Genomic DNA, 18,369 nt, shown 5'->3' with positions numbered 1-18,369 from the left:
AAATCTAGTAAAAATTTTCGCTGTTTACAGCGTAGTTCTCTACTACTCTGGCATAAATTCTGCTGTAGAGGTAGGAGAAATATACCCATTTTAAGCACTCTTAGCCGTTCGACCAATTCTCATCACTTTTGCCGTTTTCCTTTATTAAATCAACATTTTTAGATGTATCAAAAATGGAGAGTTGCTTGCTCACTTTTATTTGAGCTATTTATTACTTTGGAACAGTCAAAAAACTAAATGAAAGCTGTAAAGCTGACAGTTGTCATTCTCATCTCAATCAAAACAAACAGAAATATGTTTTGAAAACTTTTTTAACAAACTTTCATCAATTGAGAAATATGACTATAACTTGTAGAACTATCAAAGCAAAGTAATCCACTTTAACGACCCCCGGGTCTTTTGTGGTCCCTGTTGCAAGTTTCTGCTCATTTCTAGGCGTCCGAAGGTTATGAGTGGTGAGTCACCCAAAACCTCTTTTACGCAAATCGACCGACGTTTTACTTCCTCATCCGATAGAAGGCGTGGTCAGGCAAATCTCGTCTCGAAAAAATGCCACCGGGTCCGTCTGGGATTGAACCCAGGCCATACTGGGGTTTAGAGACTACCACGCTAACCACTAAACCACCGGACCCGGCTGCTAGAACTATCCTACTTTCCAAATATTGTGTTTTCGTTTGCCACAGCTCCCAGTTCTATTAACCCTCTATCGCCCATGGTAACTCCAGAGCACCACTAATTTTTGACTTCAAAATTAAATTTCTCTGTAACCATTCAATTTTTCAACCTGGTTCAAGCTGCGTTAGTTTCTATAGAATGTTAGCTTATAACCATGAAAATTTCATCCAATTTGGTCGATCCAGTTACGAGTAATGGTGAAAAAAGTTAAAATTCTCGGGAAGGGGTTAATTTGCATTGTTTACGTTTACGTGTTTACGCTGATTCAGTGCCAGAAATCGCTGGACCAGCAAAACAATCCACTGGACCAGCGCATTGTCTCCCGAAACCAGCAGAAGAATCTCCTGGATGATTGTGGATTCTGGAAGCTTCTCCTGAACCAGCAAAACTAATTGCTAATTCTAACGAAACCGATCCCCCAAACATCGAAATTTTTTTTTTCACTGGTTCGATCAAATTCAACTTACTTTCAAATCAGCGAAAAAAATTAACGATTCCGGGTAATTTTTCTGCAGGCTAAGAAATTGGCAACTTTGATCGCGTTTTGGCGATGGATCCCCTTTTCAAGGGGGGGATGCTCTAACCGTTAGAACACTGTGGTAATAAATTAAATTTTTGACTATCAAAGTCATTCCGGATTTGAAAATACAATTTACGATTCAAAAAAAATGTTTTAAAAGCATTTGTTTTTAAATCGTGCATGGACAATGCGTAGTCTACCCTAGTAAATAAGTTAATTATATAAAGCTTGATAAAAGTCTTAATTGATGAATAATATCTGAAAAAATAATTGAAATTACATCAATGTCTCTCTGGTAAACGGTACTCAAAAAAAGTAAAATAAAATTATGATTTTTTCGGGAGTTTGATAAACTATTCAAAACAAATTCATGGCTATTCAAGATACCTCGTTGAGAGTACTTAATTTTGGCTAAAGAATCAAATAAACATTTCTGTAAAACAAATTTAGATATTTTTCAAATTAAAATACAAAAACGGTAGTTTATGCAACAAGTTGCAAAAAGAGTTTTTTTTCAGCACGAGTCGTACATTTATCCAACGAGGTTCACCGAGTTGGATAAATACGACGAGTGCTGAAAAAATCAAGTTTTGCAACGAGCTCCATACAAATTTTTTTGCAATTTCGAAAAACACCCATTGAGTGAAATTTTAAGTCGAATTTTCATGTATTTTGTCAATAAATCGTTTAAATCGATAAAATGTTGAAAAGTGTCACTTTTCAAAACAAGTGCTGAAAAGTTCAACTTTTCAGCACCCATTTCAGTGCTGAAAGGTAGAACTTTTCAGCATTTATTTTGAAAAGTGTTGCTATTCGATTCTGTTATTTTTGGTACAGAAAAGTAGGCTATTTTGTCGTTCAAGAATGACAAGAAAAGTAAGTAGTTTCACGACGGAATTGCAAAAAAAACACATTTTGTTGATAAGAAGCATGCAAATTTATAAACTCGATTCATTTAAACCATACACAATGTTCAATGCCTAAGGAAGAATGTGCCTATAAAGTGAGAAAACATGGTTTCTTGAAATAACAAAACACTGGTGATGTGGTATTCTGCTAGCTCCTAAAATATGTCCATCGGTTACAACAAGCTACGCTTCTACACATCCTAAACGATTATAAAACACAATTAAATCTCATCTTCCACAACTGGCTGAGATCAAAGCAAAGCCATCGTAACTATCATCCTCGACGAAACATTGTTAGCTTGCTTTTTTTCTAAAAAACGTTTCCTTATGGTTTGGCTCACAATCCTTAGCATTGTTTTTCTTTTAATTTTTTTTTGTTTGAATATTTTATAAAACTAATAATCATATCATCAATTAAATACCCTATCTAAACGGCGCGGGCGAAAGCATCCGTACAATATACTCATAATAAACTCCTACACACGGCACTTAACAAACTACAGTAAAGAACGTTCAACGTGTCAAATAAAAAAAAGAGAGTAGAAAACAAGATCCTGAGAGTTAACATCAATAAGAAAACAAACGGTCACAGTGATGTGAAGTTGATTGATCAAGATAAGCACTTGAAACGGGGGAGAGGGAGAAAGTGTCCTGTCCTTGTGTTCCGTGATGTCCTTTTTCCTTTTCGTACGTTGCGAATAGATCCAGACGCAGGAGAGAGAGAGGGTTGTGTGTGTGTGGGTGTGAGGAACATCTCGATTCCTAATTTAAATCTGCTTAGACTTATCAAGATCGAAGGAAAAGGACGAGTTCTTCGTCAGTGACAGGACATACGGGGTCAGTATGATCGGCAGCTTGTTGTACGTCTTCAGCTCCGGCATCGGAATGTTGAGCTGTGGGTGAAAAAAAGGGTATGTTAACTCAAGTAAGAGATTCCAATTTGCTGCTGATTGATGGCAGCAAAAGGGGACATTACGGTGTTACTTACGAGTTCCTCCGAAGAAGCCGTCGTTGGTTCCTTTTCGGCCGGGGTCGACTCGCTGGTCCAGATTGGATCAATCCAGTATGGGATATTCTGGGAACAGATTCGAATGATGAATGTTTATTTCGTTGGAATCCAAGCAGTTTAAATTGAGCTCGAAATGTTGAAATCAACTCGATTTATTTATAAGCCGTCGAATTTTATTTCGCTGTCAGATTTATTAACAATTTTCGAAAATAACACTCAAACCCCGGTGGTTGCTCACTTTTTCGATTGGCACTTTTTTAGTTTGAACCCCGTTGGTTGGTCAAAGTTAAACTAAAAAGTGACGAACTGCCACTTTTTACACGGTGCTCACGCACACAATCAAAACAAACGTTTGATAGAGTTTGTGAACTCCGTGTAAATGGGGTGTCAAACTAAAAAGTGACCCCGTTCGTTTGACAACACTTTGTGTCAAACCATCGGGGCTTGAGTATCTTTATTAGGTCCTAAAAACAAATGTAAATATCCGCTTACTTCAATGAACATAGAAATATTGAGTTAATGATGCAGTTTAGTTCAAAATCACAAAAAAGTCAATTTCCCAAATTCCGTATTTTATAGATTTTCGAATATATACGTACCATTTGGTGTATGGAGACTTGTATCGTTGAACCAATGACACAAAATAGCTTCTTTGGTCATAGGGAAGGCCCCGACAAAGTTTGAGCCAAATAAAAAAATACAAAAAAAACAATGATCGAAATCGGCCGATTTCGAAGAGAATTGTTCAGGGGAACAGAATGGAAAATTAATACCTTTCAATACTAATGCTGAAAAGTCTACTTTACAGCACTGAAATGGTTGCTGAGAGATTGAACTTTTCAGCACTAGTATCGAAAAGCAAAAATTTTATTTTGTTTTGAATTTACTAAACATATGTTTGACATGAAATTCCATTCAAAACCCGTTTTTCTAAAAAGTAATCAAGAACTCAAATTCGTCAATGGGGCGCAGAACTCGATATTGATGAAAAAAAATAAAAAATATGAAGTGAAATTTTTTTGTTCATGATTCGATTAACAGAAGTTCCATACACAAACCTTCAGATAATTGAGTCTAGACTGTAAATTTTTTTAACATTTTGTGAGCATTTTTGTATGGACAGCTGCCAAAATATATCATGTTTGGACGAACTTATGATGCAAATTGCTTCTCGGCCATAACACGTTTTGTCTTCTTTATTTGAAATTTTTTCTCATTGGTCGTTTTACGATTTTTTTTCTGTATTTTTTTTAATTTTGATTGAAATTTTGTGTGGGCTTCCTTTTTTTTCTTTACAATTTAAGCAGCTGTCCATAAAAAAAAGTTTGCAAATATTAAAGTAATTTTTAAACAATTTCGTTCTCGAGGATATATAAATCAGTCAGAAATTTTGTTGTCAAATAAAATAAAATAAAACAAATTGCTTTGAATTTTCCTGATCAGCAGTAAGGTTTCATATAAGAATGCAATTGGATTTTCACATCTATTGATTTTTCAACATTTTTTTAAAATAAAAAAAAACGGCTTTAAGTACCTACCAATCTACTGAAGTTTGAATGAAATTATGTACAATTAAAGTGTAAATAAAAAAATTTAATTTAATGGTGGATAATGTTTTTTCTGCTCAACTCACCCTGGCCGGTGGCGTGTCCGGCTTCGGTGGCTCGTAAAACTCCGACAACAGTTCGTACGCGAAGCTGTTACAATTGAGGTATTGTAAGCCCGACGCAAGTTGCTGCTGCTGCTGTTGCTGTCTGCGCTCGTACAGTTTGGTCATGGTCGCAGAAGCCGTGGTCTGGCCAGCAGCCTGGTCCTGCTGCCCAGCGTTGGTTGACGCAGAGGCGGAGGCGGCGGGTGTTCCGGTCCCAAGAGCTGCGGTCATCGCGGCAACGCTGATGGTGGTCGGTGCCGATCCGTAAGAGTTCGTGCCAGCGGTTGAGGCAAACTTGACCTGGGTGTTTTGGGCAAGTTGCTGCTGCTGCTGTTGTTGCAACTGTTGGCACTGTTGGAGCTGTTGCTGCTGCTGCTGTTGCATTGCGCCGTAACCGTAGTACAGGTTCTCCTTGTTGGCGGTTTGGTTCTTCAGGACCAACGGCGGTTGGTTGTAAGCGGCCATGGTGGTTTCGGTGGCCGACACTGATGAAGCCACCATGGTGTTGTAGTTGTTGCCATAGTTGAAGCGATTGTTGGCGAAAAACGGAACCTGGCCCGAAGCATTGGACGTCGGTTGGAGGTTCATCTGTTGCGACGGTTGCAACGGTTGAAGAGGCTTCAGGAGCTGCTGCTGTTGCTGTTGCAGCAAATTATGCTGAGCAACTGCTTCCTGTCGGCTGTAGAATAAATTCCTAAAATCATTAGTCATCGAAACGTGGGAAAATTTATTTTCGTCAATGGCTCCTCCGGCAGCAGCGGAGGTGGCCATCTTGGAGCTCGCGGGGGTGGAACAATTGCCAGCGATGGCACCCGGACCGAGCGTGGGGGATGTTTTGTCCTCGCACGTGAAGCAAGCTTTGCACACTGAAATGAGACCGGGATGAAAAATTATCTTTTCGGTTATTAATGAGTTTTGCGGTGTTCGGAGCTCCTTACAAATGCAGTCACGGTTCAGCTCAATATCGGCCCGCTCGTGGAGGTAATTGTTGCTGACGAAAATGTCCGGAAAAGCGCCGATTAGTGAGGAAATGTTGGGATATCCTGGAAAGGGTGAGAATTACAAACGTGACAGTCATTGTGATGACTTTCGTTGTGAAGTTAACATGTTTGATATTTTTTGGCTATGCGTTTGTAGAAAATTATACATTGTACATAATTAATTGATGTCATTATGATTTTACTAAAGAATGGTCAAGGCAGAATATTGCAAAGGGAAAAAAATCTCACTTCATCTATTTTAACGTGAAAAATATCTACTTCAGTAAAAATAATCATACCGATTTCGCATCGTACTAAATAAAAAAATCAATAATCTTCCGAATTTATATTTTGTGGTTTTCGTCCTTCCGCGAACTTACCATACTCGAAACACGTGCATAGCGACATCTTGAGCGTACTCTTCAAATCGAACAAACTGATCGGACTTCGCTGCTTGAGCACCTGTACGATGCGAACGACGAATCTCATCAGTGGTGTCATCGCCACAGTTTGAGTTCCCTTATCGAGCTCAATCTGCAGAAGTTAAGAGAGAAAAGGATCAGCTCAATCCCCGTGGGAACAAATTGAATCTTCCTCTACCGTTATGGCGTGCTTCATGTCGAAAATCTGCTTCTCGGTAATGTTCTCCTTGAACTTGGCCAGGTAGCAGCGGAGAAAGTCCGTCAGCGGTATACGATCCTTTTGCGATTCCAAGACGCAAATGCACGCGGCGTAGCACCGCATCCGGAACACGGGATTCTCCATGTGCGAAATGACCATAAAATCGTTGCCCGAGTCAAACAGTTCGATGTACGGTAGCGCCTTTATCGCGTCCAACATGTTGGAGAAGCCCAGACAGCACGGTTGCAGCTGATAGCCAAACTTGTTCTTGTGGAAGTTCAGAATCTCGCTCAGCCGAATCATCGAAATGCTGTTTCCGGTGAAGTGCTTGATGATGTCCTGGATCTGCTCGGCAAAGATGCGCACCGCCACCTTGTGGTTGAGGAAGATTTTACGATCCTCATCGTTGGTTTGCTCCATCTGAAAGTAACCGTTGAATCAAACTCATTGTTCAACCACCACCCGGCCAAAGCTCACCTCAACGATCCCCGAGATGGCCTCCAGCAGATCGGCCAACTTCATCAATCCATAGTCACTCAGCCGGCACTGGTACCCAAAGTGATAATGGTACGATCGGACAAACTTCTTGAACAGGATCGAGTACTGGGGCGCATTCTTGAACAGCTCAACGACCTCGCCCGCGAATATGCACGTCTTCTCCAGCTCAGTCGCAGTTTGCTTCCGTTTGACGATCGAAATCAACACGTCCGTATCATTGTACACCTTCGTGACGATCGAGTTGTTGTACACCAGCCCGTCAATGATGTCAAAAATGTCGCACACACCATAGTCCGTCACGTCAAACAGTCGGTTTTGGGCCTGCGAGAAGATGAGTGGCAGCTGGGACAACAGAATCGACTTGTTTGCCTGGCCGCGCAAAATCTTCAGCAGGTCGCTTGTGAATCGACGAATCTGGGTCCGATGAGTCAGCGTAATCTGGCGATTTTCACCATCACCCATGACCTGGACCACCGGCGCGAGTGCCTCAAACAGCTCGATCAGGCGGGTGTAGCCGTAGTCGGCGACCCGACACTGCTTACCAAAGTGATTGTGATAGGCCGGAATGAAGCGCGTGAACTTCATCGTCGACTTGGGTGACATCTTGATCAGTTCGACCACCTCGCGCGAGATCTGCTGCAGGAAGTCGCTGTTCGGGCCCTTGGGCATGTAGCGCAAGTTCACCGATGAGGCATCTGGGAAAGAACGGTTAAGATAGTTCTTCTGATTATAAAAGACAATTTTGCTTTAGAGGCAGTATTTGTAGATTTTGCTCGGTTTGTTCTAGAGGTCGTGTCGAGCTAAGCTATGCTATGAGAAAAAGTTAAAACAATCCTGGATGTTTATGGCACATTTTGAAGGGGTGCAAAAGGCCTATCGAATGCATCTAAGAGATTTGGAATTGATGAATTTTACCGACATGCGAGCAATTTTAAGATTATTTATGGTTGTCCCACTTCCCTTTGTCGTAGAGGGCTCATATTTGGCATGAGTTTATCTCATGTATAGACAAACAAACTCTGATTAATCCAAATCAGAGCACCTAAATACGACCTGTTTCACATTGGAGAAAAACTCGCTTTTAAACTCTCCCATATATCTGTTTAGGATGCTAAAGAACACTTTTGGAATTTACGCATAATTGTCACATGTTATTTTTACATTTTGTTGATCGCCAAGTAGTAGTCTGCTCAAGTGTATTTTTTTAGAATATTTTCTCAAGAAATGTACTTTGTTCGGACAAATTGTAAAAAATACACTAACACTTCAACGCGCCATTTTCCAATCAAGTTTAATTTAAAAAAAGAATTTTTCTGTCATGTATTTAACTTTATTCTATCTGTTGCATTGCAAAAGGTTCTTTAAAAATGATACGTGGATAATTTCCATACAAAAAAACTGTTTTATATGGAGCGTGGACAACCGCCATACCATCCCACCACACACACAGACATTTGCTCAGAATTTGATTCTGAGTCGATAGGTATACATGAAGGTGGGTCTAGGAGGTCTAATTGAGATGTTCATTTTTCGAGTGATTTTATCCTCAGTAAGGTGAGGAAGGCAACAAGATTGATTAATTGATTCAGAGCTCTTGGGTTGGGACAATTGGGTCCTAAAATTAAGCTTAGATTGCTGATATTATTGTTTACAGCGATAAAGCTTATTTTTCTAAGCACAATGACCCTGTGTATGACAAAAAAGAGTTTAAAATGGATTTCTAAATCAATTTTGAAAAAATAAACCTTGTGGTCCTTCTTGAGAGAAAAGGTCCTACTTGACAACTTTTTCCTAGGGGACCATAGTTGATCCATCGAAAAAGTGTTGTCTTTTGCATTAAAATAAAAAAAAATGTAATCGGAAATGGTTTTTAAGCGAGTTTTTAATCGTTGTACATCAAAATATACATTCTTACATTCAAATGGCGTCTCAGGCGTCGCGAGGTGCAACGCCTATCTTTTTTGCTGGGGCCAATTTTATAGGTTGGCCTTTCAAAGGAAAATAGTGAAAAATTTAAAAAATCTAGCCTAACATATGAAAAGCACGTAAAACGAAACTATTGGCACTACGCCCCCCGGGGCATGGCCTTCCTCTAACGTGGGATTTCTGCTCCAGCGCCTCTGACGAGACAGGAGAAACCGGGACCGACGTTTTACTTCACCATCCGATAGAAGCTCAGTGGATAAGGCGGGAATCGAACCCGCCTTAGCATCATCGGGATCGGCAGCCGAAGCCGCTACCCCTGCGCCACGAGACCCACACATGAAAAGCACGTATGAAACTTTAAAATGCCGTTTTCACGGTGTCTGAACCAAAGAGCCTATGCCTGAAAATATTTTTATCGGATTCCCCGAACATTTTAACGTAACATACTAAAAAATTGAAGATGTTCATTAACAGGATTCTGAGATATGATTTTTTGAAAATAAAATCCGTGTTTTTCGACGCGCAGAAACGGGAAAATGACAAAATTTACAAAAAAAACAACTTAAACTGCGATAACTTTCAAATTTCAGCAATGACCTATACATTCCAGTGATGTTTTTGGTAAACGCATTGGTGGCCAAGGGCCTCAAAAATTTACATTTTTGAAAAAATATTTTTAACGGGTTAAATCCCAATTAATGTTGAAGAGCGGAGCAGCAGCTCCTGTTACGTCCAATCAAGCTCATATTATACACGATAAAAGAACCGAAAAGAAGTTTTTTTTTTTCAAAACTTGTATCAAAAAGTAAAACTATACGATTCTGTTATCTTTTGTGAAAAAGTAGGCCGTCTTGTCATTTGAGATTGTTGATCATTATTGTAAAAAAAACAGCAGTGTTGTAAAAATACCAAACTTTCAGTTCTCACCGACTACAATTATCATGTCCGACATCTCTTCTCCAAATTTTCACTGCGAATTTTGTGTCACGAAATTCTCGTGTTTATACAATCCCGTGTGACATTTTCTTGTTGTCTTTTATTAATGCTTTTCCCAGAGCGTATCCACAAAAGCCACCACAAAAAAAATTTACCAGTTTAACGTAATGTAATGCGTCGATTTACAATCCATTTTCACGTTCATTCCTTCCGGTTTTCTGAGAAAGCAAATGATTCTTCGTCGAGTGAGTGTAAATGAGGAAAAGAGAAGGAGTGCACAGTGGGCGAAATGGAACCCAAAATCGGACTTAATTGAACGCGGCTGGTTCCCTGGTATGAATAATAGTGTTTCTAATGTAAAAAAATCCGGGGATTCGATTGGTGATGGTTTCATCCACCGCACGAAACGGCAAAGGGTCCATTTTGCCCCAATTCCCCATGTTTTCACATTTTTTCTTGAAAATCGCTCTGTATTTAGAGCGGAGGCTTTATGCGGCCTTCCAAAATGCACTTAACTTATGTGAAAATGTCTCAGGAATCCAGTAAAAATAACCACTTGCACCGCAAAAATCATCTAGGGTCCATTTAACCCCAATTCCGCTATAAAAGCATTTTTGGCCGTTTTCAAATGTTGGGTCAGATTTTAAAAATCTGAAAATATTTTTATCGTAAAGATCAGACAATTTTACATAAGAATGACGATTTTCACTTGAAAGTTTGACACATTTATGTTGATATAGAAATTAAACTAAATAAAAAGATTGAAGAATCACTTTTGGCCCAATTTTCCCAAACGCAGAATAAACTGGGTGTACCCCATTTGGCATAATGGACATTTGGCATAACGGGTTTTTAAGAAGGACGTTTGGCATAATGGACGTTTGGCATAATTGCTCCAAGACATTAGGGACGTTTGGCATAATGGACGTTTGGCATAACTTGTTCAAAAACCATCGAGGACGTTTGGCATAATGGACATTTGGCATAATGGACGTTTGGCATAACTCGTTTAAAAATCATCTAGGACGTTTGACATAATGAACGTTGGGCATAGTTATTTCTAGATTTTTTTGTTTTTTTTATGAGTATTTCTTATTTTCACGAATGAAAATGTATTGTTTATTTACCTTTTTTATACCTTTAAGAGATTATTATTTTTTTTCGAAAATTTGGTATCTCTATATTATTTCCCAAATAGTATTTTTTCCCTTTTTGATTATTATTCACAATAAATTTTTTCATGAAATCGCGATATTTTATTGAAAATTTAGTTTAATGAAGGAAATATCTCTTGTTAGCTTTACATTTTTCCCCTTTCAGTATAATTAGCAATAATATTTTTTAAATAAAATTTTCCCTTCTTTTTTATGAAATTCAACTAAAAGATGAAAAAACCTCTTGAAATCTTCGACAATTGAGCTGTTATAATGCAATTTTCCCTTCTTTTGATCATAATTTAACTAGAAGAAGGAAAAATCTGTAGATAAATTCACATTTGTCCCTTCTTTTTTCGAATTCAACCTAAAGAACACCCAGAACTGGGCAGCACTCGTCCGACACGAGAGTAGCGGCAAAATTTACAGACACAGAGAACACAGTTCTAGATGACTGAGAGAATTATGCCCTCGAGTCCATTCTAAGAAAAAGTTCATCCTTCAAAACAAAAAGTCTGGAGCTTTTTTTAAAAAAAGGTCCAATAAACCAAATTTTCAGTTTTTGCTTTTTGAGTGTTTTTAAATAACCCTGACTCATGGCGGTTTCAAAAACACCGAAAAAGCAAAACTGGAAATTTGGTTTATTGGACCTTATCAAAAAAAAAAAACTCCAGAAGTGTTGTCTACGGGAATTGAACCAGGGACCTTTAATATAATAACTCAATGACTAAACTGCCTTGGCCACAACAGCTTGGTGACACAAGAGTAGTGAGATGTCGATGTATGACTCTTGTTGAAGATTTACTGTTTTAATTAATTAATGAAATTGATTGTTTTGCAGGTATGAGTTGGAACCATTATTCTATCGAGTTTAGCATTGAACTCCTATAAATGTTGATGGAACAATACTCTTGACCCTTTATTTTGGGTGAAGGGATGTCGATTTTGCTATTCTTTAAATATTTTCCAAATATTTTCAATTAAGTTTTTTTATGCAATTTTCCCATCTTTTTTATATTCAACTTTAAGAAGAGAAATTCTCTTATAGATGTTCTCTTTAACATTTCTATCATTTTTGCACATTTTTCTCTGTTGCTTTATTTTTTTGCAATAAAGTTGTTTATGCAATTTTCCTTCTTGTATATATTTAAAACTAATCTTGAAGAAGGGATAATTGTTCAATTAAATTGATATTTTGAATAGAGGTAGGTGAAAACATAAAAATAAAGCGATTATCAAACGTTTAAAGAGTAGCATATTGTGAATCTGTAAAGAAACTTTTTCTTCTATAAGTTGAATTTTATATAAAAGAAGGGAACATTTCATAAATAAACTCAATTGTCAAATATTCAAAAAGTTTTGTTTAGAGATTTTCCCTTCTAAAAATTGAATTTAAAATAAAAGAAGGGAAAATTTCATAACTACTTATTTGTCAGATATTTAAAGTAAGAAAAAATGTACTTCCCTTATTTAGGTTGATTATTTAAGAAGGGAAAATTGCATAAAAAAATAATTGCAAAATATTGAAAAAAAAACAAACTGCAGTTTTTTTGAGAGATTTTGCCTTCTTTTAGTTTTAAAATAAAAGAAGAAAATTGCTTTGAAAATCTTAATTGAATTTCTTTAAAGCAGAGCAAAATATTCATACATTCTTCAGGTTGAATTCTAAAAAGGAGGGAAAAGGGAAAATAGTATAAAATCTTGATTGCAAAATATTTAAAGACTGGCAAAACTGCCATCTCATTGATAGTTGAATTTGAAATAAAAGAAGGAAAAATATCATACAAAAAAATAGCTGCAAACTTATTCTAAAAAAATATTTTAAATAAATTTATGAAAAAATGCATTTTAAAGCTTTATAAACAAATATTCCAAAAAGGGGAAAAATTACACTGCCGTTCTTCGCATAATTGTCCCATGTCAGTTTTGGTCGATTTTGACTTTATGACATTTTTAAGTTTAGTTTGATGTGTACTTTAAGAAAAACACATAAAATCTGGTACTTACTTTACGTATTTTATGTTTGTCCCATCGTTAAACTTCTACGCATAATTGTCCCACCAAGTATTTTCTTACACGGAATCATTAGTTTTACTAAACATTATGTCTTGTTTACCTTTTGTAAAGCAAGAGAATCACAAATAAAGGTGATAAACTGCTAATTGGGGTGATTAGGGACACATAGGGCGAATAGGAACCCACGGGACAATTATGCGTAGAAACACAGAAATCGGTCGAAAAATTTCAATCGCGTTTTTCTCAGTTGCACTTTTTTGAACATGGGACAATTATGCGTAGAACGGCAGTACATCTATTGAAAAAATAGATACATGATATCTTTGAAAAAAATCATCTTTTAAAGTAAAATTATCTGTGTAGAAAATAGGAAAAAAGCTATAAATTATTATACTTTACAGAAAATAAATACTAATTTAATAAAACAAAAAAAGATAGCAATAATTATGCCAAACGTCCTTGATGGTTCTTGAACGAGTTATGCCAAACGTCCATTATGCCAAATGTCCATTATGCCAAACGTCCTTGATGGTTTTTAAACAAGTTATGCCAAACGTCCATTATGCCAAATGTCCATTATGCCAAACGTCCCTGATGTCTTGGACCAATTATGCCAAACGTCCATTATGCCAAACGTCCTTCTTGAAAACCCGTTATGCCAAATGTCCATTATGCCAAATGGGGTACACCCGAATAAACTGCCTTTCACATACATTTTATTTTTATCAACATAAATGTGTCAAACTATCAAGTGCAAATCGTCATTCTTATGTAAAATTGTCTGATCTTTACGACAAAAATATTTTCAGATTTTTAAAATCTGACCTAACATTTGAAAACGGCCAAAAACGCTTTTATAGCGAAAATGGGGTTAAATGGAACCTAGATGATTTTTGCGGTGCAAGTGATTATTTTTACTGGATTCCTGGGACATTTTCACATAAGTTGAGTGCATTTTGGAAGGCCGCATAAAGTCTCCGCTCTAAATACAGACCGATTTTCAAGAAAAAATGTGAAAACATGGGGAATTGGGGCAAAATGGACCCTTTGCCGTTTTGTGCGGTGGATGAAACCATTACCAATCGATTCCCCGGATTTTTTTACATAAGAAACACTATTATTCATACCAGGGAACCAGCCGCGTTCAATTAAGTCCGATTTTGGGTTCCATTTCGCCCACTGTGGAGTGGTAGAAAGAGAATGCGCTTGCTGGAAGACATGAGATATAAGAAGAGAATTCACGAGATATCGTGACGGTCGCAAGAATCAGCAAATTATTATTTTGCTTCCATACCTATTTTTCTAAAACTTCAAGAGGTTCTTCTTTTCATTTTTTTTCGATTTCATTAATTGGTTAAAATATGGATTTTTGGCGGATATTAAGATCGAAGACGTATTTTCAAAAGAAATTGAGACATTTTTTTCTGATATGCCCTGTAACATTCGAAATTCGATGTTACGAGGTGGATCAGATCAGTCATTATCGTTTATCAGATTCCTGTTTTGTAAAAATATAAGTTAACGTTGTTTCAAACTTGCCTTTATGCGATCTTGATAAGAGTTTTTCAGATAAATAATAGAAATATTTTTTTTTTCAAAATAGATTTGATACCAAAAGTCATCAAAACTCACCATCATTATCCTTGGTCGAGTTGAGCTCGTGATCCAACCAGGTCATAACCTTGATCCCAAAGTTATTGTTGGTGATCTGCACACCGCGGATGCAGCACAGCAGGTGCTCCAGCGGAACTCCGTTATCGTTCGGAACGATCTTAATCTGCAGCTCGTTTGCCACGCAGTACAGGATACTGGCCACCGGAATGTCGTCCTTGTGGGTTTTGAGCAGCGAGTAGATCAACGACTGCAGCTGACTGATGCTCATCATCACGTTGGGCAGCGGTTCGATCTCCTGTTCGGCCCAGCCCTTCTCCTTTTCCTGCTTGAAGTGGTAGATGCAGTACGGAACGCTGTGCTGCGACGACTCGACCAACGGATTGCTCTGCAGTGTGTTGATCACGTCCGGCTGCAGGCAGATGTACTTCTCCTCATTCTTGTCCAGCGTGATCGTGCACACGTCCGGCATGCGGTACAGGTCCAGCACGCTGATCGACGACTTGAAGCGCGATTGGAACAGCTCACGGAACTTGTTGATCGGCAGGCTGTAGTAGGGCACGTCCTTGAGCAGACCGGCCACCTGGCAGCGCAGCGCTGACGATTCGGCCGACGAGGGGTCCTTGATGTAGGACACGACCATGCGCTTGTGGCCAATCTTCTTGCGGTGTAGATTCGCAACGACCAACTTGGCAAACTGCGGGTTGTAGTGCAAACGTAAGTTGATTAGAATTGCTTTGGGACACTGACCCAGCAGGATGGTCAACAACTCACCTGCGTTGAGGGCACCTTGACCTTCGCCAGCGAAGGACTTTCGATGACCAACGAGATGACCGGCGTGATGGACTTGAGCTGACACAGCAGATACTGGTGCATCTTGTGCTCGTCGATGGACGGGTCGAGATTCCCGATCTGCAGTACGACCATCTCCTTCTGGTCCCCGCCGGTCGAAGCCATCCCGTTGCCCTGCTGGTACGAACTGTTCAGCCCACTTCCGGTTCCGCCACTGGCGCTGCTGTTGCTGCACTGGCTTGTGTTGCTTGAGATGGCACCGGAGCTGGTGTTTGAACTGCTGGTACTGTAGAAGGTCGAGTTCTTGCCAGAGTCCGAGCCGGTACTGTTCAGCGACGAGTTCAGTGACTTATTGGCATTTCCGTAGCTGACATTAGCCGAGGAAGACTGCTGGAACAGGTTACTCTGATTGGAGGCCGACGACGACGATGACGCTGTGGTCGATGGAGGCAACGGTTGATTGTGACCGTGGTTACGGTTCGGGTAGGGCGCGTAACGTTGCTTCTGGTAAAAATTGCCATACATCTGCGGAACGTACGGTGTCTGAAAGGTTGGAAAAATATTCAAAATAAAAGTAAACACTCTTTTTATTTTTTACAACGTGTTTATGAAAAATTCAGATAACATTATTGAAATAAAGTATGAATCAAAGTAGGTTATGTTTTAAAATCTAGAAAAAGTACGATAATTTTTAGAAAATATGGAATACAAAATGGTCATGATCCTAATTATAAAGAAAAGTCTAATCTCACCTGGTAATTGTTATAGTATTTAACGTTGTAGCCCTGGTTGCCGTGGTTGCCACCGTAGTGCCGGCCATGGTGCTGCTTGTTAGCATTCTCGGAGGCCAGACTGGCCACCAAATCTGGGATGGTCCGCTGCGGGGCATTGTAGTAATTGCCGCTACTCATGGTCAATTCTGGTGGGAGCACATGTATGCCAGAAAAAAAGATTTCAGTTTAGAAATGGGGAATGACACCATTTTGTATCGACTTACCTTTTGTACGTTAAGAAAGCTTCGAAACGTGGGAAAAGTTAGAAAAAAAATCTGCACAATGGTTATATTTTAGCACGATTAAAAAATTGCTAGTGTAGACGTATAAAATACAATTGTTTTTGACAGAATAAAAAAATATAGGTACACTAGAATAATATAATAATTTTATGTATAATTAGATTAACGAATAAATTTAGTGCGGGTAACAATTAAAACCAGTTGAACAGATAATGCATGCTTCAACTTATTGCGTGCCTGCAAAAGAAGCAATGGAACTTGTGAACAATAGAAAGTAAACCAGAAGCCGCAAATCCAGTACGAGACTCTCTCAACAAGATGTGAGTTACTCTTTAGTGGTGAATATAAGTCGTAGAAAAGGGATGTGCATTTTTTTTTATAAAAGACATCGATCCAGATCAAGAAGCACCAACTACATTAACTTTTTAAAGAAGAAATATAAATTTGCTGAAACTGTTTCGATCTATAGTACATGTTGAGAAATAATAATTTTTAAAAATGCATTAGCTTCTATTTTCAAATTTCTTATTAGGCAGGTACAAATTTGATTTAAAGTTTTTGTTCCCATCCTCCCCTCCCCTTCAAAGTTGTCCCGAAAAATTAGGGGGCCAAACTAAATGTTTTTCTAAAAACTTCAAAATTTCAAAGGAAATTTAAATACAATCAGCTGAAATCAAGAGAGAATGCGTTTCCCTGCGTTTAGAATCACTTTTAGCATGTTTGAGTTGATTTAGGGTATTCAATATTTTAAGCACTTTTTCATAACCCTTTGAACAAAAAAAATGGAATCTGGAGTGTTTTGAACAATTTTGAGTATTTGTTTCATCAGTTTTTTGTTTTTGAGCAGAAAAATAGCCATTTGAAAAAAAAAAGTTTTTTTTTGCCTGTTATGGACCCCCTTTTCCTATAGTGGACCCGGGTCCACTATAGGCAAACTGTTATTTTTATACCTAATTTAACCGATATTTGATGTTTTGATGCATTGTGTGGGTCTAATGATAGATATTAGGGTGGGTACGTTTTTCAAAAAGTTCTCGGATCAAGTTTTAGCATGGTTCCCCTTGTAGGGCATGCCCATAGGGCCTTTCATGCCAAATATCAGCTCATTTGGTTGTAAACTGGCTGCGCGCATTAGGGTTAAAGTTTACATTGGAATTACTATGGAAAATGGGAACTTTTTGTTCAAACGCTCCTACAGGTCTGGGAAAATCACGCGCCAACTTCTGGTATGGTCAGGCCTATGGGGAATGGTCTGGAGAACACTTTTCCCGAAGAGAGCATATGGATTCGTTGTCCCTAAACCTGGCGCATCGGCAAACAATCCGATGTCTCCGGAATCAACGGTTTTCCCTCAAAAAGCATCAAATTTTCCTTAGCATGCTATGAAAGCTTGATGAACACCGCGACGCCATATGTCAGACAGCTACCACGTGGTTGAAATATTTGCAAAAAAAATACAAATTTGCTATGCATAGATTCAGAATTCGACTAAATAATATCAGGACTGCTCGAAATGATCATTTTCTAGTTAAAAGAAGGTTTGCAATTAAATATTCCAGCCGTTTCTCTCCCACGTGGTAGCTGTCTGACATATGGCGTCGCGGTGTTCATCAAGATTTCATAGCAAGCTAAGGAAAATTTGATGCTTTTTGAGGGAAAACCGTTGATTCCGGAGACATCGGAATGTTTGCCGATGCGCCAGGTCTAGGGACAACGAATCCATATGCTGTCTTCGGAAAAGGGTTCTCCAGACCATTCCCCATAGGCCTGACCATACCAGAAGTTGGCGCGTGATTTTCCCAGACCTGTAGGAGCGCTTGAACAAAAAGTTCAAATTTCCCATAGTAATTCCCATGTAAACTTTAACCCTAATGCGCGCAGACAGTTTACAACCAAATGAGCTGATATTTGGCATGAAAGGCCCTATGGGCATGCCCTACAAGGGGAACCATACTAAAACTTGATCCGAGAACTTTTTGAAAAACGTACCCACCCTAATAGATATAATGAATAAAAGATGGATTTTGCTCACTTTTCATCATGAACAAATATGTTTT

The 18,369-nt window shown here is 38.5% G+C and overlaps 1 protein-coding gene across 1 annotated transcript; it reads right to left on the bottom strand.

Annotated features, from left to right (window-relative positions):
- Positions 1-2,428: 2,428 nt before the first annotated feature.
- Positions 2,429-16,544, bottom strand: LOC6031946 (meiosis regulator and mRNA stability factor 1). The gene is made up of 11 exons (XM_038255265.1): positions 16,295-16,544; positions 16,050-16,216; positions 15,280-15,840; positions 14,527-15,202; positions 6,842-7,557; positions 6,344-6,784; positions 6,124-6,277; positions 5,702-5,806; positions 4,746-5,629; positions 3,092-3,178; positions 2,429-2,996 (listed from the first exon to the last, which is right to left on the bottom strand). The coding sequence occupies exons 2-11, from the start codon at positions 16,206-16,208 to the stop codon at positions 2,871-2,873; spliced, it is 3,909 nt and encodes a 1,302-aa protein (XP_038111193.1). The 5' UTR covers positions 16,209-16,216; positions 16,295-16,544; the 3' UTR covers positions 2,429-2,870.
- Positions 16,545-18,369: the final 1,825 nt, after the last annotated feature.

The sequence above is a fragment of the Culex quinquefasciatus genome, chromosome 2, assembly GCF_015732765.1.
Source record: "Culex quinquefasciatus strain JHB chromosome 2, VPISU_Cqui_1.0_pri_paternal, whole genome shotgun sequence".
NCBI lineage: Eukaryota > Metazoa > Arthropoda > Insecta > Diptera > Culicidae > Culex > Culex quinquefasciatus.
The sequence above is the reverse complement of the archived record's forward strand: the minus strand, read 5'-3'. Positions and strand labels throughout refer to the sequence as shown.